This window comes from Siphateles boraxobius, unplaced genomic scaffold (assembly GCF_051911475.1).
Source record: "Siphateles boraxobius isolate OS27281-9 unplaced genomic scaffold, OSU_SipBor_1 18, whole genome shotgun sequence".
NCBI classification, from domain to species: Eukaryota; Metazoa; Chordata; class Actinopteri; order Cypriniformes; family Leuciscidae; genus Siphateles; species Siphateles boraxobius.
Genome location: NW_027508788.1, coordinates 6,592,017 through 6,612,649, shown reverse-complemented (window position 1 = coordinate 6,612,649; position 20,633 = coordinate 6,592,017). Strand labels below are relative to the sequence as shown.

The 20,633-nt window shown below is 37.6% G+C and overlaps 2 protein-coding genes across 3 annotated transcripts in view; both read left to right on the top strand.

Annotated features, from left to right (window-relative positions):
* Positions 1-15,898, top strand: part of rb1 (retinoblastoma 1) — a 37,366-nt gene extending 21,468 nt beyond the window's left edge. For both annotated transcript variants that reach the window (XM_077233135.1, XM_077233134.1), the window contains exons 18-27: positions 138-253; positions 11,691-11,803; positions 11,894-12,039; positions 12,171-12,275; positions 12,413-12,526; positions 12,672-12,814; positions 13,109-13,139; positions 13,229-13,371; positions 13,455-13,501; positions 14,995-15,898. In XM_077233135.1, coding sequence (XP_077089250.1) covers positions 138-253; positions 11,691-11,803; positions 11,894-12,039; positions 12,171-12,275; positions 12,413-12,526; positions 12,672-12,814; positions 13,109-13,139; positions 13,229-13,371; positions 13,455-13,501; positions 14,995-15,065 — 1,029 coding nt within the window. In that variant the 3' untranslated portion in view covers positions 15,066-15,898. The remainder of the gene's footprint in view (positions 1-137; positions 254-11,690; positions 11,804-11,893; positions 12,040-12,170; positions 12,276-12,412; positions 12,527-12,671; positions 12,815-13,108; positions 13,140-13,228; positions 13,372-13,454; positions 13,502-14,994) is intronic.
* Positions 15,899-16,899: 1,001 nt separating this feature from the next.
* Positions 16,900-18,809, top strand: cysltr2a (cysteinyl leukotriene receptor 2a). Its single transcript, XM_077233137.1, has 2 exons — positions 16,900-16,967; positions 17,670-18,809. Exon 2 carries the CDS (start codon positions 17,678-17,680, stop codon positions 18,710-18,712), a length of 1,035 nt encoding a protein of 344 aa, XP_077089252.1. The 5' UTR covers positions 16,900-16,967; positions 17,670-17,677; the 3' UTR covers positions 18,713-18,809.
* Positions 18,810-20,633: the final 1,824 nt, after the last annotated feature.

Sequence of the window (20,633 nt, the reverse complement as noted above, 5' to 3'; positions counted from 1 at the left end):
ACGGTATAAGTATACCCATTCAGTCTAAGACTCGTATCCTGACTATCCTCTAATCAGTTCCCTTTTCACTGAGCCGACAATACTCTCGGTTTCAGATCAGTGATGTAACTCTCTGTCTGTCTTGTTCTTTTCTGCAGGACTCTCCTCTCTTTGACCTCCTCAAACAGTCTTGTGAGGAAGGACCTGGTGAACAAGCAGAGCCACCCGCAACATTGAACCAACCCCTGCATCACAACCACACCGCTGCTGACCTGTGAGTCATCTCTCAAAACTAGGGCTATGTAATTCTGAGCCAGTCACAATGTCCTGTTCAAACAGTATTTTTGTTCTATTTTGCCAATAAAATTGGTTCCAAACAAACAGCGAACAGATGTACGCCTCTGAGCAACACCCAATGGTGTTTCGTTTCCTAAATGAATCTGTTTTGAATAGGGCTGCAACTAACGATTATTTTGATAATCGATTAATCGGACGATTATTTTTTCGATTAATCGATTAATCGGATAGAAATTAAATTAGATTTTTTTTTTATTATAACTAAATAAAACCGTAAATCAGGGTATTTATGTGTAAAAGTGTACTTTAAAAAGTGCAAAAGCCACACATTGAGTTTTACTAATATCAATATTTGCATTGTTTTTAATGATAATTGCTGATGGCAAGTTGACAAACATGATTATTGTTAAAAAAATGATATCCAACATATTATGTTTTAACACAATTTTTGTTAAAACAAATTTACACCGACATGTGAATATCTGAACTAAAAACAAACTAAAAACATCTAAAATATATAATTCATTTAATTTTTATTTAAAATTAATTATATATAAGGAATATAAGGATAAAGAATATAATATATATTATATATAATATATAAAAGAATAATATAAGGATAAATTGATTAAATAAATATAGAAAGACTGAAAACAATTGTGTGAACGTAGAGCCGCAGTAGATCGCGTTTGAAAAACAATTAAAACTTAGTAGACAAATGCTATAAAAAGAGAACGGAATGGAGGTAACGTTACCCAGCAAGCTAACAGGCTTGAGTAAAGGACAGGAGAAATTATGCATTAGTGCACAAGCATTCGCTGAAAACCACTGAGTACAGTGACTAAAAAACAATATTTTACTGCTGCTGTTATTAACTGCCTTTATATTTAGTGCTTCGCTTTGTAAAGACCGTTTTAATTTAACCTATTTCTGCGGTAGCGCTATTTTAATCCATCACTATCGTTGCGAGCGAACTGATTGCGCAACCTGATGCTCGAGACAAAATACAGACATCCCAAGATCCCGGAAGTCCCGGGAGTCTCCCGCATATTGATTGCGGCTCCCTGATGCCCGCGAATTAGTTCAAACTCCCGAAATCTAGAGCGCGCAAGCAAGAGCGCGCATGCAAGACAGAAGAGACTGCTCCAAACCGTGTAGCGCGCGCGCTCGGCAGAGCGCCTGAGGGAGAGAGACCTTGCGTGTGTGTGCGTACCAGTAAACGCTCCCCGTGACGTAAGCAGACCAACTAATCGATAATGACATTCGTTGACAACGATTTTCATAATCGATTATAATCGATTTTATCGATTAGTTGTTGCAGCCCTAGTTTTGAACGAATCAGTTGAATTAAATGATTCAATGACTTACTCATGAAGACAGTAACTTGCTGCCATCTACTGGCAAATATTGTCACTTAATGGAAAAGGAGATTTCTGACACTTGTTTCGGACTTAAAGGGTAACTAAACCCTAAAACAACTTTTTTTTAGTTAATGATCTGTAAGACTGGGGCTTTATTAATGCTGTTCATTGATTTGAGTAAATGTTATTACATTTGGGTACAAAAGTGTTTTAATTCTACAAAATGTGGTGTAAAAACATCTGAGTGCTGCCATCTTCAGGTTGAAGAGTGGCTACTGCAGTTGAATTTTCCTACTGGATGTTGTGGTCCTGCATGACGTAAGCAGGCACCAGCTCACCACGCCCTTGCCTACAGAGAGACTCGGGTCTCAGTTCAATGACTGGTAGGCTATTGGTAGATTATTGGTTCACGTGCCACCAGGCGCTAGGTATCCGTCACGTCAAATTTAAAAGCCCCAAACAGTATTTATTGTTTGAATTTCGTAATGAAATTGAAAGAATCTCAGGATCTGAGAGCTGAGAATTGGTTTCATATCAAAAGTAACCTGCTCTATCTTGTCTGTCACGGTGTCAGTGTCCTCTTTGCTTCGCAATTTTTCTCTGCATGAGACAATTGATGTGTTGCGTGATAGCGTGTGAAAATGGTCAATTGCGTGAGTCTCAAGGTGAATGTGTGAGAGTTGGCAGCTCCTTCAATTGCTAAATAATTTCTTAATGTGATTTGACTTTGACTTTTATTGGGGCATTTTGAAGGGATTATTTATAATTGGTCTTCAGATGTTTTTGATCCAGGCCAACCTTCTGTAGGAAATGGCGCAAAGATGTTGCTGGGAAACCGCGGCAGCCGACTTCGATGGGAAACATGGTTGCGAGGGGTGTGCATTGGCACTGCCCTCACAATTCGATTCGAAAACGATTCTACTGCACACAACAAGGCAAATTTTTCAGATATCGAGATATTCAGATATCGAACAACAGATTTATTGGCTGCTATGTGTGTATTATAACTCTCCTATATCTTTAACATAAATGCCATTAAATCAAATCAAATTTAAATCCAAGCTTTGGGTGCGTTTTTGATTACCCGTCTATGGGCCTGTTCACATATCGCGTCTTTTGCGTGCTCAAGTTCAATATTTCAAATGTATGCGCGCTCATAATGGAAGCGAGGCGGTCGCTGACCTATGGTGCGCTTGTGGCATTCTGAAAAGTTGAGATGTTTTTATCTCGATGCGGCGCGGACGCGCTTGGAAAAAACGAGCGCGTCCGCACCGCATCGAGATAAAAACATCTCAACTTTTCAGAATGCCACAAGCGCACCATAGGTCACGTGACAAGAACGGTTTGCTGTAACAGAGAGCGCAGCTGATGGTTGCTTCGCAACGACAGACGCCTCCAGAGCGCAACCGCTTTGGAAAAAGGAGAGCGCAGCGCACCTAGCGTTTTTAGGCGCTATACTGTATGTGAATGGCGCCATATCGCGGTCATCTCCCTCCGGCTCAGCAATCTTTATTGTTGTTATTATGCCCCCGGAAGTAATTAAAACTTCACAACTTTATTGTCCAAGGCCAGACAATAAACAGTGACATAATCGATTATGGCACTTTGCCGCATCGATGCTGAATCGTACATTTCCCGCATTGCAATGCATCGCCGAATCGATTATTGTTGACACCACTATTGCGTGCCATCCTTTGGTAAGAGCCTCGTCTATCACATCCTGGTACTTGGCCTTCTTGATTTGATGCGAGATAGCTAGCCTGTCTTCCCATGGCAACGTAAGTTCAGCTACTAAGATGGTCTTGATGCTCCTGAAAATCAGGACCAGATCCAGGCGAAGTGAGGTCGCTGCGATGTCTTGTGGAAAGACAAGCCTACTTCCCAGGTCCACTTGCATCTCCCAATCAACAGCACGCTGTAGAATGGATGGCAGGTGCCTGGCAGTTGCCTTTCCTGTGGGAGTACAGTTCCTTCACACTGGAAGTTGATGAATTTTGGAGACTGTGGTGCCGGGTTGTTGTTGGCTTTGACACTCTGCAGATCCACCCATTTGGCGACTTCCGTCAGGACCTTGCCATGTCTCCACCTGTAACGACCATCTCCCAGTGCTTTGGGGCATGCCGTCAAGATATGATTCAGTGATTGCACTGTATTCTTTCTTTTGATTCTTAACTTAACTCAAATGGCACTAAGAATTGGGTAAGGGACCAAAATAAATTACTTAATTGGGTAATTTGAGAGATTAAACCATGACCTGGGTCTGTGTTGGAGTAGTGAGTTTGATGTGTAATTAAACTCGATGTTCTGTGGGGTGCGGACTGGATTAATACCATTCCTAGAGTTTCTGAACAAATCTTTGGGGTGCGGACTGATGGGGCAGTGAACCCGAGGTTATCCCGTGAGTCAGTCCTAGAGCTCCTCCTGTCCGATTTTAGGGAAAAATCGGGTTTTATATTTTATACACATTTTATAACTGTATCATATATCTCTTATAATTCCTTTTAAAACCGTTTTAATTTCCCTTGCTTTTATTTTGTGATTATGGCAATTCAAAGTGCTTTACACAGTAAGGAATTAAAATAGTGTATGAAATGTGCTATATAAATAAACTTGTCTTGCCTATTGTATAATTCGTCATAGATCAAGAGATTAATGCTAGTTTCAAGGAACCTTTTCGTGAGAACGAAGTGGAATGCTTCCTTTTTGATTAACAAGCAGAATAGGGAACCAAAAACTCTTCTGGGAACTTTTGAGGTTGCAAACTAAAGCTTGTAGGTTATTAGGCCCAGGGGCTGTGTGCTGTGGTTAGTCTATGTTAGTCTTGTCTGTAAATCAAGGTCAACGCATTACATGCGCTATTTTTGCGCTTGATGGTGGGAAACAGTCGACATTTCAGATCTTGCAAATTCATGTTGCATTTATTTACATACATTTATTTAAAAAAAAAAAATACATACAGCACTATGCAAATGTCTTAGGGACGTTAATATTTTCGCCCCCAAAAATAGTTTTAAGCCAGGTATTTATATCTTTTGCTGTAATGTGTCTGTAGGAAATATAGGAAACATTCCTTTTACCACTAATTGTAATAATCCATTGAGATTTTCTATGCACAAGAAGTCTGACAACAGGCTGTGCTCCACACAGAGATCTGGGGCCGGTTTCACAAAGATAGACTTTGACTGTGGCTTAGATATAGTAGATAGTCAGACTTCAGGGCGACATCTAAATCAGACTGTTGCACAAAGCACTTAAGACTGACTATCTTAAGTTGGACTACACTGTAACGCATTCTGGGTAAAATAAGACACTTTTCAAAACAAAAAACCTGGCGGATCGAGTAAGCGCATCCAACCGCTCAGTGCAATTTACCCCAGCAGAAAATGTTTGTTGGAGGAGTATAACAGTTACAAGGACATATTCCTTGGGAAATTTAGCGGAGAATTTAGTAACAAGAAGAAATGTTTAATTTGGAAAAAGATTGCTACGACAATTACGTCATCCCTCCTCCTTTTACAGTATGCTTCCACTCCTCCGTGAGAGTTGCAAGACCGGTGCGTCTCACAGGTGACATTCATTATCACTTACGCCACCGGCCTCGCGCCGTTCTCACGTCCCTCGGCCTCATCCTGCTCTCCACAACAGCGTTAATCCGACCGTTGAGTAGGGCATTAAAGACGTACAGAAAAGATACAAAAACATGGTACAAGATGCCAAAAATGAAATATTTAAGAGGAAATATCCTAAAAACCCTTTCCCTTCTCATAGCTCTCTCCATAACGTCGTCAGCAAACCACAAATTATGAGACATTTTCCCTTTTCTTTTGGCTGTTTGTAATGTAACTGATTGTTACTTCTGGTTGCCAAGGTAACAGAGTCTTAGACCTAAGCAAAGAACGTAAATTGACAAGAAGTGAAAGCCAATAAAATGTTCCATTGCAACACCAGCGCCCAGCAGTAGCGCTACGCTTCCGCCATTTTGGGGTGAAATCGACTCGGCAGGCCACTAGTGATGTGTCGTTCGCGAACGAGCCGGCTCTAAGAGCAGATTCTTTGAAAAGAGCCGGACTTCCCTTCACTATCCACTAGCTTTTTGCTGTCGCTATGGAAATATCAGCTGCTTTGTACAATTTTTTTTTTTTAAAGTACATTAAAGATCAAATCCAAACTGAATGATGACAACACAGAATAACGTACAATCACTAGACTAGTGATCATCAAATCTCTTTTAACAGTTTATTTCACAGACTTAGACAAGTTTTCTACTTTTTTCCCACAAAACCTTTAATATTAGCATTACAAACACTGAATTAATACCAACATATAAAATGAAGTAAAGGACATGCTATATCAGATAATTGGAATGTTGGACAATAAATATGTATAACAGCAATAGAATAGCTTTACAGTCAACCTTTTTTTTTTTTTTTTGCAGTAGCTACTATCTTATATTAATGACCATTAAAGCAAGACTATGTAAACAAAAAAACACAGCCACTGTCCATTATGTTCTATAAGATCATCATGTTTGTAGCATGATCCAGGGGATTAAAACGTACAAAATATATTTCAGGCCTAGTGGAGTTGGTAACTAATAATAGTAGTAAATGTGTAAAGTTGCATAAAATGGAAATACTCAATAAAGCAAGAAAGAACTACCTCAAATGTGTATTTAATGATTTGATTAACTGTTATCTGGGCTGTTGTCCTGTAACTCCAGTTGTAATTTTCACCCCAAAATGGCGGCCGCGCTACCGAAGCGCCACCTAGTGGCTGTTACCAAAAAAGCATCAAAGTTTCACCTCTTGTTCTTCTATACTCTTTGACCTAAGCTAGCCTGGGGATAAAGGGGCCGGTTGCATAAACCGCTAAGACTAGACTTACAAGTTAGACACAAATTTTTTTTTCTTTAAGAGTGTTCATAGATTTTTTTTAAATCAGTTACATAAAAGCGTAGATTAGCCTAATTTAATGCCAAAAAGTAAAACTGACATCCCCAGACTAACTGCTAGTGGGTCACACTATTAAGTCAGTCTTTATTTTTGTGAAACAGTCTAACTTGCATTAGACTAGTCTGAGCAAATTTTAGACTTGTGTAACACTATAGACCGGTCTAAAATAGCTTTGTGAAAACGGCCCCTGATCTCACCATCATCGAGTCTGTCGGTGACTACATGAAGAAACAGAAAAAGCAGAGACCGACTAAATCCAGAAGAACTGCGGCAACGTCTCCAAGACGCTTGAAGAAAACTACCTGCAAAGCTACAGTGCTGTGACCACTTGTGTAAAAATGTTGCAAAGTCAGGATCCTTTATAAAATAATGTATGTTATTTATTAGGCTTGGGCGGTATCCAAATTTTGATACCGTCAAACCTCCTCCCTATTTTACCGGGGTATACGGTATTACCGTGACTAATTAAAAATTATGACATAAGGCTCAGACAGCGTCACCAAACTGTTGGCTTGTGCCTACACCGTTCAGAAACTGAATACCAGATTGGGCAAAAATAAATAAATCAAGGCCAACCCGTGCACGTTGTGTCTGATCCCGGCTGACGGCATTAAATGTAATATGAGCCGGAGCCCTATTTAGACTCGACTATTTTTAATACGTGGGCCGTTATAATACAGTGGCGCCAAATAATTTTTTAACCCAGGTGGTGAGGGGGTGGTAGATATAAATACTATTTATAAATGAGCAAAAATGGGACAATTAATAATATTAATTATTTTAACTATGACAATTGTATTCATTTTATTAATTAATTTAAATTAAATTAACAAGCAAGAAGTGCATTTGTAAATCCGGTGACACGTGTCCATTGATTTTTATTAATACAACTTTTCTGTCAGTGCTGCAAAGATTAAGTTGATGATCGCCATCTCCTAGTGAACGTGCATATATAGAGAGAAATGCAAATCATGGATTACATTATCAGAAGGTATAGGCTAGCCTTTTTCTTTTCGTTTTGAATTGTTTCGTTTAAAGAAATTGACGATTGATATCTCCGTAGTGAACGCGCCTATAGAGAGAAATGCACGTCCTGGATTAATCAGAGAGTATGCTGCCTATATTTCTTTTCCTTTTGAATTGTTTAGTTTAGAGAAATTGATCAATCGCCATCTCCATAGTGAACGATAGAGAGAAATGCACATCATGGATTACATAATCAGAGAGTAGGCTAGCCTATTTCTTTTCGTTTTGAATAGTTTCGTTTAATTTGATGATTGCCATTTCCGTATGAACGCGCATAGAGAGAAATGCACATCATGGATTAAATAATCAGCGAGTGGCCAATTTCATTTCGTTTTGAATTGTTTCGTTTAATGAAATTTCAAGCTTAATTTAGATATCGGTCATGTCTGTGAGACATACACTGAGTTTCGGTTAATTTATGATGAGATTTCAATGCAAGTGACCGCGGTGCGCCAGCGCACGATCATGTCATGATTATGTTGTCTGCTATATTTGATTCTCATTTATTATTGGTTGATAAAAAAATTATTAAAATTAAGATACAATTTATACAAAACGAAATTCGCTTTAAAGAAAGGCCTTTTACAAAATGAAACTTAATTAAGTGAGTCAATGTCTGACTCCCGATGCATCCCATCTTACTCGTGCTGTTCAGTTTTCATTATCAACGTAAAAAAAAATAACATTATAATATTTTAACAAATATAAACTAATGCGCTTATTTAATGAACTCGGGGCAAAATGCATCCTCGCAGCAGTGAGTGGGTGGTTGTTTCGGAGATGCAACATTAGCTTAGAGGTGTTTCCATCTCTCGCGGTCACCTTTTTTATTGCAACATTTACAAATTGCCTCGTCAGTATTTGCCGCCTCTCCCTTCTCTCTCTCTCTCTCTTTCTCCTCCACACTGTCACTTAATGACAACTACATAAGCATTTTTAGGCATTGAATAAATTATATTTATATATTATATATAAGTGCCGATAATGACGGTATTGAAACTGATACCGTTGCTATTTTAAGACCCCGCGGTATACGATATTACCGAAATACCGCCCAACCCTATTATTTATCAATTAACTAAATCAAATCAATATTTGGTGTGACCATCCTTTGCGTTTAAAACGTCTTTCGTCCAGGTACACTTGGACTTCAATCGTCTTGGAGACGTTGCCACAGTTTTTCTGGATTTAGTCTGTTTTTTCTGTTTCTCCATGTAATCTCTGATACACTCGATGATGGTGAGATCAGATCTCCGTGTGAATCATACTGGCTTTTGTCTGACTCCTTGTGCATAGAAAATCTTACAATTAATGGCAAAAGGAATTGTTTGGAAACTATTTCCTACTAACACACTACAGCAAAATATATGAATAACTGGCATGCCTTGTTGGTGAAAATATTAACATGCCTAAGACTTTTGCATAGTACTGTACATAAACATGTAGTACTAATACAAAGACTGTTGTTTTCTTAAAAGCAATCATTCCCTTTGAAATCAGTAGTTAAAAGCTAATTATAAATAAGCAGACCAATATTTAAAACAATCACTGATAGCCTTCTCCCTGTGGTAGATTTTCCCCTATGCACCTGACTTATAGGGATAGTTCACGCAAAAATGAAAATTAGCCCATGATTTATTCACCCTGAAGCCATCCTAGGTGTATATGACATTCTTCTTTCAGACTAATACAATCAGAGTTATATTGAAAAAATGGAAGTGAATGGGTTTTTGTTTTCACAGCTCATCCATCCCTGATGAAAGCGCTTCATGCGGGGGATTAATAAAGGCCTTCTAAAGTAAATTTTCTGTGAAAATCATTCCAAACACTATCATCGCAATTTCTTCCTGCATATCGTCCGCTTATTCTGAAGTCTCGTGAGATTTCCTGTGTTCACAGTTGAGATTCTGGTTGAATTTGTTTGTGTGTGGTGTGCTGTCTTTGTCACATCATGGCACACCACACACTATAGGAGCAAAACGGTTGAATCTAGGTTTTTTTATCCTCATGTTTGTGGTCTATCACATTTTGAAAATCTTATAAAATGTAAAAGATTTTTGGTGTGTACCCAGTATAAGAATATGCTTTAATCACGGCTGGAGCATCTAAGACCAGTTTCAGAGAGAATCCTACCAGCAAAAAGAATACAACAGTTTTTATAGAATAGGAGCATTGCAAAGGTGACATGATTCATTACATACATTTTCTCCAATATGATTGGTTCATGAGATTATACATTTACACACTTGTCTTGTTTCATTTCCGCTTTTGTTATATTTGGAGATGATTCACTGACTAACTGACTTTGGCCAAAGTGTTTGGAAACATTAGGTTTCAAAAGCATATGGACGTTATTCCTGCAAGATAAAGAAATGTTAGTTAAGATTAATTTTAAAAATCCATCACATCCCCCACTGAGTTGACTCCCAAAAACCACTGCGATTGGATCATCGAATCAGTGATTCGAACATTATGACCAAGTCAGTGTGTTTTGTGAATGAATCTTTCTTTTGAGCCAGTACAATTCAGTGAATCTGTTGATCTGATTCTAAAACAGACTAAATGATTTGTTCACCTTAATGACTGATTTAACTTAAACTTACTGATTCAATTATCCGGTCACTGATTTCTGAAGTAACAGTGACATAAAGATCCTTGATATTACAGACTTACAATTCTGTTCAAAAGTTTGGGTTCAGGAAAGGTTTATTTTATTTTATTTATCTTTTTGTTTTTTTATTCAGCAAGGATGCATTCAATTGATCAACAGTGACAGTAAAGACATAAATGCAAAAGATGTTTAGAAAATTCTAATTCAAATAAATGCTGTTCTTTTGACCTTTTAATCCTATTAATCCAAGAATGTGTCACTGTTATCAAAGGGTTAGTTCACCCAAAAAGGAAAATTATCCCATAATTGACTCGCCCTCAAGCCGTACTAAGTGTATATGAGTTTCTTCTTTCAGCCAAGCATAGTCGGAGTTACATTAAAAAAGAACCTGGCTCTTCTATGCTTTCAAATGGGAATAAATGGTATCCTTTTTTTTTTTTTTTACCCAAATAAGCGCATCCATCATCATAAAAGTAATCCATTCGGCTCCAGGGGGTTTATAAAGGCCTTCTTAAGCGAAGCAGGGCATTTTTGTAAGAAAAAATCCATATTTATAACTTTATAAACTGTAATCACTGGCTTCTGGTAACGACCGTCCACCAGTCTAGTTCCGGCTGAAGAGTGACCTCTGACCCGACTTAGGCGTAGCGTCAGCTAAGGTGAGAGTAGACGCCTCTCGTGGTTCAAACACATGAGGTGAGCAACAAACTCAATCTCCTCCTGTGTTTCCCTTTAAAAATTCTTGGTTTAGACTTAAAATTCGTGATTCATTTGTTTTTTTCATCTATGCTTCCACGTTTATCAATACGTCATACGTTTGGTCAGAGGGCACGTTTTACAAAAATACATCGCTTCTTTGCTTCCTGAAGCCGTATGGGTTACTTTTATGATGGATCGATGCGCTTTTTTGAGCCAAAAAAAAAAAATGTACCATTCACTCCCATCATAAAGTTTGGAACAGTGTTTGTTCTCCGTTTGTGTTTGGCTGAAAGAAGAAAGTCATATACACCTAGGATGGCTTGTGGATGAGTAAATTATGGGATAATTTTAATTTTTGGGTGAACTAACCCAGCACAACGGTTTTCAAAATTGATAATAAAAAGAAATATTTCTTGATCAGCAAATTAGATTATTAATGATTTCAGAAGGATCAAATTCAGCTTTCAGAGCTTTCCCATCACAGGAATCAATTATATTTTAAAAATATATTCAAATAGAAAATCATTTAGTTATTGAAAATTGGTATTAGTAATAATATTTCACCATTTTTTTTTACTATATACTATATTGTTGATCAAAGAAACGCAGCCTTGGTGAGCATAAGAGACGTTTTTTAAAAACAATTTAAAAATCATACCGACCCCAAACTTCTTAACCACTGACATCTATTAGCTCTCTTATTTTCATCTTCTTTTAATTGGCAAAATGAGTATGTAAGTTGTTTAACCTTCTCACCTTCCCCAGGTATCTCTCTCCTGTGCGGCCGAGCCGTCAACCCCCGTCAACAGAGGCAGAGCCCCCAACACCAGGCACCAAATCACCCCGTTCAAACTCTCTGAGCCTTTTCTACAAAAAGTGTAGGTTAAAGCATAAAGCACACTTTGAGAGTCATTAATACATAACATACTAACTTGTTGAGATAAAGTATTTTTTGTTGTTTTTTGCAGTGTACAGGATGGCCTACCTGCGACTGAAAACGCTGTTCTCGCACCTGCTGACCTCACACCCAGAACTGGAACCTATAATATGGACCCTGCTTCAGCACACCCTCCAGAATGAGTATGAATTAATGCAAGACAGACACTTAGACCAGGTACTACCATTTCTTTTTTTTTTCATAAACATTATATGCTACATTTGCTTCTTTTCTTTTTTTTAGCTTTGTGGGCATTTTCAATAAAATGTCTTCAATAAAAACTTGACCCGCTTCTCTGTTCATTGCAGTTGATCATGTCGGCTATGTATGCCATATGCAAGGTGAAGAACGTGGACTTGCGCTTCAAAACTATTGTGACCGCTTATAAAGAGCTGCCCAATACTAATCAGGAGGTGAGTCAAATGTCTTGTTCCCTTTCAAATGACTTGTTTCAGATGATCATTCAAGTATATTAAGAATGAATTGAAAGTGATATTAACAAACACAAAACAACCCTACGCTCTCTCTTTGATTTGTCCGGATGTGTCAGACATTTAAGCGTGTGCTGATCAGAGAGGGTCAGTACGACTCCATCATCGTCTTCTACAATCTGGTCTTCATGCAGAAGCTCAAGACTAACATTCTTCAATATTCCTCTCCTCGGGTGAGACATGCTACCTTTTACACTCTTATTGAATACTTTCTTGTGTTATACTGCCCCCTAGTGGCCTGAAATCATGTTCAATTGAACGAAAGGGTTCCTACAACAACTTGTGGTTGACTTGAGGATGTTTCTGTTTGTCTCCCAGCCGCCGCCTCTGTCTCCCATTCCTCACATCCCCTGTAGCCCTTATAAAAACTCTCCTCTGCGCGTGCCGGGCAGCAATAACGTCTACGTCTCCCCCTTGAAAAGCAGCCGTATGTCCCCTGTACCCATGACCCCACGGAGCAGGTCAGTGTTCACATTTGTCATTACATTTGGGAGATTGTCTACTAATTTTGGGCATATACAGAATTAAATCTTAATACCTTTACATTTTAAACCTTGAATTGTGACTTGATAACTTTCTCTTTTAATGTGAGGCGGGATGATTAGTGAGGTTGACTAGTTTATCCTTTTTTTTATATATATAGATATATATTTATATAGTCAAAGCGTAAACTTCGAATTCTTTCAGATTATGTGGATTTATGTGTGTGGATTTGTACTAATTCTAATATCTTTTCTTTGTGGTGTCGTGGACAGAATTCTTATATCCATCGGCGAATCCTTTGGGGTTAGTGATGGAAAGCACTTGTTAAACTTTTTAAACTATTTAAAATGTGTTAAGACTTGATTTAAAAATCTCTCTCTTAATCTAAACAGTCTGCAGACAAATTTCAGAAGATCAACCAGATGGTGAGCAGCACTGATTGGTCCCTCAAGAGGAGTCTGGATGGAGGTGCCGCCCCCAAACCCCTGAAGAGATTGCGCTTTGACATGGATGGACAAGATGAAGCTGATGGAAGGTGGGATTTATGTTCTATTTTACTTCATTTATCTCTCGAAGTTTGAATCCAGTGAATCATTGAGACTGTTTGTTCATTTTTAGCAAATCAAGTGGCGAGTCAACGCTGATCCAGAAGCTGGCTGAGATGAGTAAGTTTCTTTCAACCTTCGTACACGTCTGTTGTCTGAATTGTAAGCTGGATTTCACAGAACCACATAGATGCTCTGCCGTTACACTTCTTCCTTTCTAGACATGGCAGATTTTTAGTTTCGAGTCAAATGGTGGTGTTTACTATATACTTCAAAACAGGGTATGCGCTGTGACAATTCTGAGTAAACATAATCATTATGTATCACAATAGGAAATTCAATGAATCAATGGTTTATACACTACCATTCAAAAGTTTGGGGTCAGCAAGATTTTTTTTTTTTTTAGGCTTTACTCGATTTAGGTTTTATTTGATTTGGATATATTTGGTTGTAAATACAATATAAACAGTAATATTGTGAAATATTATTATTATAATGCAATTATTTTTTATTCAAATGACTGTTTTCAAAATAATTTATTTTCAAATTTAATTTATTCTTGCGATGGCAAAGCTGAATTATTAGAAGCCATTACTCCAGTCTTCAGTGTCACGTGATCCATCAAGACGCATTTCCTATTATTAGAAGTTTTATACCATTTGTGCAGCTTAATTTTTGTGGAGAAGCTGTGATAAAAAAATTTTTTGAATAGAAAGTTCAAAAACTTTAATGAATAGAAAGTTCAAAAGAACAGCATTAAAAATCATTCGTTAAAGTCTATGGTGTGCCTTTGGATCAATTTTATGCATTCTTGCTTTATAAAATATTACTTTCTTTAAAAGAAATCTTACTGACATCAAACTTTTGAACGGTAGTGGGCATTAAATAACCACTTTGTAATGATTAAATACTTCAGAAATTAAAAGCTTATTTATTTTTCTCTTTTTATTTGTAACTTGGTAGATGCAAACCAAAAGAAAAATGTGTTCATAAATGATTTATAATTCTGGCATCAGTGCAATAAAAGCTTTACAACATGTAAAGTGACAGTAAAGACATTGATTATGATATACAAAATTTATCCTGGGAAAAAAATGAATCCCTGTTTCCAAAAAATATTAGGCAGCACAGCTGTTTTCAACATTGATAATAATAATAAGAAGAAATGTTTAATGAGCAGCAAATCAGCATATTAGATTGATTTCTGAAGTATTGTTTCTGATACCTCAGCTTTGCTTTAACAGGAACTACTTTTTTAAATAATTTAAATAGAAAACTGTTATTTCTAAATTGTAATAATATTTCACATTATTAGTGATTTTACTGTGTTTTTGTTCAAATAAATTCAGTCTTGGTGAGAATGAGACATTAAAAAAAATCTTACCAACCCCAAACCTTTTGAATGATAGTATTTCTTTTAATAATAAGTAAGAATTACAAGCATTCCATATTTTCTAAATATTCAATGAATAAAATGTATTTTCTAAACAGCTCAATTCATGCTATGACATGCAGATTCAGAATCATAGCAAAATGGCATGGTCATTGTTGTGTATAATTTAACATCACGTGATATGCTATTGTTGCTTAAACATTTGTTCTGGTCTCTTCAGGCTCGACACGTACTCGTATGCAGGAACAGAAACTGAAGGAGGAGTCCATTAAAGAGCATCCACAGCCCTAAATAAATCCGCTCTGTGCTGCCTGAGGAAAACCAGTCCTCCGTGAACGGGAAAGGCTGTCATCCCTGGGTGTTTTACGTTACTGCATTTTAGACGACTTCACCTGTTTTAGTAATTAAGCGATGCACTGCATTTCCGGAAATAGCACAGATGCTTTTCCTGTGTTAGTTAATTTTAGATTGTTTTAAGCATGAAGGAGGTTTAATACTTTGTTTTGTAGTTGACATTGTGGAAGAGCAAATAACATGAAGCATACCTCTTAAGTGATCTACAAACAAAAAACTGGCGGGTTTAGTGTCATGATGATAATTTATTGTTTTTGTTTGTTTTTTTTTCTGGGTTGTTTTTTGGGTTGCTATTAATTCTAGAGCTTCCTGCTTTTCCTCATTGCTGTACAGGAAATTGTGAATGACAAAGGGTTTAAGATCAAATTTTACACCAGTGTTTCCTTTAATCATGTTTTAGGTAAAGACATCACATCTTTTGCGGATGTGAACCCCGCTTGTGGCCTTTCTCAAAGCATATCTTTGAGGACTCCCTATTTTGCGTGATAAAAGTATATGGATTTAATTTGGAGACTGTATTATAGATGTGTTGCTGTTTAGGCATTACTGGGTTTTTAGGATGTGACTGCTGTGTGAGTGGATGTGCACATGTGCGGTCTGACCTTTTTATGTTCTTCCTGGGCCGCGTTGTTGTTTTTGCTATTGAATTTTAAGACTGTTTTTGAGCTTTTGTTATTAATATTCGAAAAAATTATGTTATACCTCAAATGTTCTTTTTGAAAAATTATGTAATGCCTCAAAAGTTTAACAACTGACTTGTTTAAGAAAAATCAAGTGTCCTGGTGTTGATTCAAGGAGGACATTGGCACCTTTGCCTGTTTCTTGTTGCCACAAACTGAGACTAGCCATAGTACACGATGCTAAAATGATTAATATTACTGTTTTGTTTTGTTTTATTGGCCTCTGTTTAGGCAAGTGTCAGCAGATTTATTCCCCACCGGAATGCAGTTTGTCAGGAAATGGCAAGCTTGTAGATGTCCTGCTAGCGTTAGTTGTGTTTGAAGTTCAGAGAATCATCTCTTCGAAGAGACTACATTTTTACTTTGAAATAATTTGTTGCATCCCAGCTTACCAATCATTTATTTCATACATGCATCACTGGTTTTAATTCTTCAGTATGATCGTGACTCAAATACTGGAACTTAAAGGCAGAAGCTGAAGTTCAATGCAGTTTGTTCATTTCAATTTCCCCAGCACATAACTTATTGGTTTTACTGTACTGCTATCGTCATAGACGCTCACAAAGGCGCTGCTTTGTCAGCAGTGGCTTCTGTTAAAAGGTTATCAGCACATCATCATCATCATAAGTATCTGTGATCAAAGAGAAAATTTAGGGCAGCACAACTGGGTGACTTAAATTACATATTACCAGAGGAACTGAATAAAGGGGAGAGAAAAATTCACATCTGCATAAGATGTTGTGGTTTAAAGCTGCAGTGCACAAAACAGAATAACCAGTGTTTTAGTGTTTTGCATCTAAATGACCCGAGTCACTTTACAAATAAAGATAAGCTTTGGACTTTGGACCTTTCATACATGCTATATATCAGGAGAGTATTCAAAATACTTTGAATCTAAAGCCATTAACAGAACTGCCATACTGAACAATGCATGTAACAAGTGCTGTTATAGGATGGCTGTTCTTAGAGAAGGAAATGAATCAGTCCTTTTGAACTGATTGAAGTGATGATGGGGAGGTCGTTCTTGGGACATCCTCCTCCTACTGTGTTTTGTACCTCACCTCCTCCAGTAGCTGACAATGCTGGGCTGGTTGGGCTCGTGACAAAACTGTGAGAGCTTTTGGAAGACCGGATTTCACCTCTTCACACTGCAGAAAAGGTAAAGTCTTGCTTTTAATGTTTGCTGTTAAATGTATCTCTCGTTAAATGTTTGAGAAGTAATTTGATAAGAGGATTAATTTTTAAAAGACATGTTACTAACTGGGTATGTAACGGAGATTGTGCTTGACTAGAAAAGCCTGTTTTGTCGTGCAGCTTTTGAAAATAGAAGACAATGAGAATGTGAATTGCAAATGCTACATACAGTAAAACTTACAGTAAGAAATACAAAGCACTTGCACTCTTTTAAAAATAAAAGCATGAAAAAAAGTTTTCGTAGTGATGCTATAAAAGTACCATTTTGGATTACAGTTTTTGGAAGAACCACTGTTTTCTGAGTGTGATGAATATTTTAATCTGAAGAGCTTTCTTCCACTATAAAGAATGGAATGCAATGGAAAGTTTCCATGGATGTCATGTAACCCAATTAATCACTTTTGAGTGTACAGAATAATACTAAGGGTATGCTTAAATTCTCAAAGGGATAGTTCGCTCAAAAATGGCTTACTTCAAGAAACAAAGATATAAAATTTAAAATATGTCCTTTTTTCGTGCATAAAATGAAAGTCCAATGTTCTTTTTGACTTTCATTGTATGGACCAAAATATCTTCCTTTTGGAACGACATGAGTGATCTATCCCTTTAAAAAAAAAAAAATTTTAAATCACTAAATCTTCATCCAAATCTTGTCATCTTTCTCCAGGGAAGGACATGAATCTGTCTTTTCCAGGGCTCAGGGAAAACGTCTCCTGTTCAGGCCTCAATAACACCGATAACTTCAAACGCCTAGTGTACCCTACAGCATACATTCTGATTTTTGTCCTCGGACTCGTCGGCCACTCTTTATCCATCTGCGTCTTTGTCAGCCAATGGAGGACCCAGAAGAGTTTCACTCCAGTCACCCTATTAATGGTGAACCTGTTGGCCTCAGACCTGATGCTGGTGTGCTCTTTGCCCCTGAGGATCACTTACTACATGATGAACTCTCAATGGCTGTTTGGTCACGTCGCCTGTCGACTCATCTTATACGTGTTTTATCTCAACATGTACAGCTCTGTGTATTTCCTAGTTGCCCTGAACGTCTTGCGTTACCTGGCGCTGGCGCGGCCGTACCTGTACATACGCATACAGACCCACTACGTCACGGGTGTCGTGTGTGGCCTCATTTGGGTCTTGATGGGTTTAGCCTGCTGTCCGCTGTTGTTCACTAAGAAAAGACTTCAAGATGAAGGCAGTTCACGATGCTTGGAGTTGGCGATGGACAGCGTGGACCAACTGCTCCTCATCAACAACGTCACGTTTCCGGTGGGCTTTGTGGTGCCCTTGGTGGTCATCATTTTCTGCTCTGTCTTTGTCGCAAAGAATCTTCTGAGGCCTAGTCCTGCGCTAGGTAGGACCAGACCTTGCAGGAAGAAGGCGTGCGCTCTGGTCATCATCAGCCTTGGGATCTTTCTGGTGTGCTTTTTACCTTATCACGTAGTGCGGACGATCTTCTTATCAGCTGAGAAGCATTTCAAGATGAGCGGATACGGAGACTCCTGTGACTTTATTTTGTTAGTCCGCAAGGCTGCCGTTGTAGCGCATTGTTTGTGTACAGCTAACAGTTGTCTGGACCCTATCCTTTTCTTCTTCGTTGGGGAAAATTCCCGATCTTTCTTCGCTAAATGGACAGGAGGAAGAAAAAGTAGCGCTTGTGTTGCAGGGAGAAACCCACAGCAGGAAGAGTTACGGGTTTTGCAGAAGTAAATGAAACTAGGCTTAACAGATAACAAAGAACAGACTAGAAGTACCTCATTCTTCTGGGTACTTCATAAATAGATGTAAAACACAAAAAGGTCATATTTTGACTTACTGGCCTTTTAAGTTTTATAATTTTCAAGTATCAAGTATTTGATACTTACGACTGATCATGCCCAAACGTGACTAGTCAGAGACGGTTGCGTTCACAGTTGGTGTTTAAAATCTGCTGCAGTCTTTGGAAACTCTGTAAAAGTCTTAGAATGCTTCAGCTATCCATTAAGTGTTAAAGTTCTGGGCTCATTACAAGTTAAGCTCAATCGACATAATTTTGATAACCACATAAATGAATGTGGAAGAAAAATGGGGGGTTGTGTTAACATACCACTGAAGTTGTCGATTAAGCTTAACTTGTATTGAACCAGGTATATTCCATCATTTTATTTTAAAATGTATTTATTTAAAGTTGTTGTTTTCCCACTCAACTCCTTAGTTTATTAAATGAGGCAGCAGATCACTGTCTGGAAGCTTGTTTCCACCACAGAATAAAAAATAAATAAGCTAAGAAGAAGAATTCTGACTTTTTTTCTAGCAATTGCGAGATTACATCTTGCAGTTCTGACTTTTTTTCTCAGAATTGCGTGATATAAACTCACAATTGCATTGTATAAAGTTAAAATTGTGTGATATAAACTTGCAAAAAGTTTATTGCTGCGTCCCAATTCAGAGGCTGCATCCTTCTAAGGCCGATTGCTTCACGTGATGAAGGCTGTCCCAATTCAAAGGCTCTTTTAAATGCGGCCTCCAAATGCGTCCATCGTTTCCCGTGAAATAAAATAAAAAATAAAACAGATGGATCCTTTGCATCCTTGCCTACCCCAAAATTCATTGTGCACCAATTAAGACAAGAGTATTATGAGGGAAACTGATGCATTGCACTTTTAAACATAAGTAATGGGTTTCAATTTACTCAAATATTTGATCCAAATGTAAAAATACATTTTAAAAATATACTTTAAAGTGGTTCAAATGTTGACTTGTATCTTACTAGGATGCAATTTATATATATATATATATGTATATATGTATTTACAAGCGTTACTGTCACTCTTCAACAGCAGCTGTCACAGTTGCTAGCCGACAAGACCAGTTTATAACTCACAATTCTGGGGAATTGTCAGAAAAGCCAGAATTGTAGGATAAAAAGTGCCAATTATCTTTTAAATTGTTTTATTCCATGGTGGAAACAGACTTCCATAGTAATCCTACTGTCTTTCATTGTTAGTTGCTGCAATGCCTCACTGCTCATTTACATAAAAATGTAATTTTTCTCAACTTTGTAGCTTTGCTAGTAATTGCGGTTGCTGAAAATCACCTGCTTTCTGAAAATGAATGACTGCAAGTCAACTTTTTAATGCAAATCACTGTAAGCATGAACACCGCCTCATTGTTAAGATGTTGAATTATCATGCTAATATTTAGGCATACTATTGCATAATTTTTTCAATGTTTATTTTCAATGTCTTAAATTATGGTGGACCTTTTGTGAGGTTTCTGTCTCTGTGCATCTTTGGCACGTGTCTGCAGTGTCTCATGTTGATGTCTGTGATCAGAAAGCCCAAGTACTGCAAGCAAAGCATGGCTTTCTGCACACACACCTGCTTCTCGCAGCTCTCCTTGTCGCCACATCAAAACTGCGCACATTCCTCTTTTTAGGTTTACATACTGACACTTTTTTTATAGTTTTGTGGTAGATGTCTGTGTTGTTTATTTGTCATTGGATTTACATGAGGAAGCTCAGTTTTTTGTGGTGGATATCAGTTGATCTTTTTCACATCTGCACAACTTATGTTCGAAATATCAAGGTCAAAGTGAGTTCATTAGAAATGCGTTTTAATGTAGATTGCATTTTTAAAAAAAATCAAGATGC

Excerpts from the sequence above, each read along its gene's own strand:
- cysltr2a (XM_077233137.1), top strand. The coding sequence starts at position 17,678 with ATGAATCTGTCTTTTCCAGGGCTCAGGGAAAACGTCTCCTGTTCAGGC.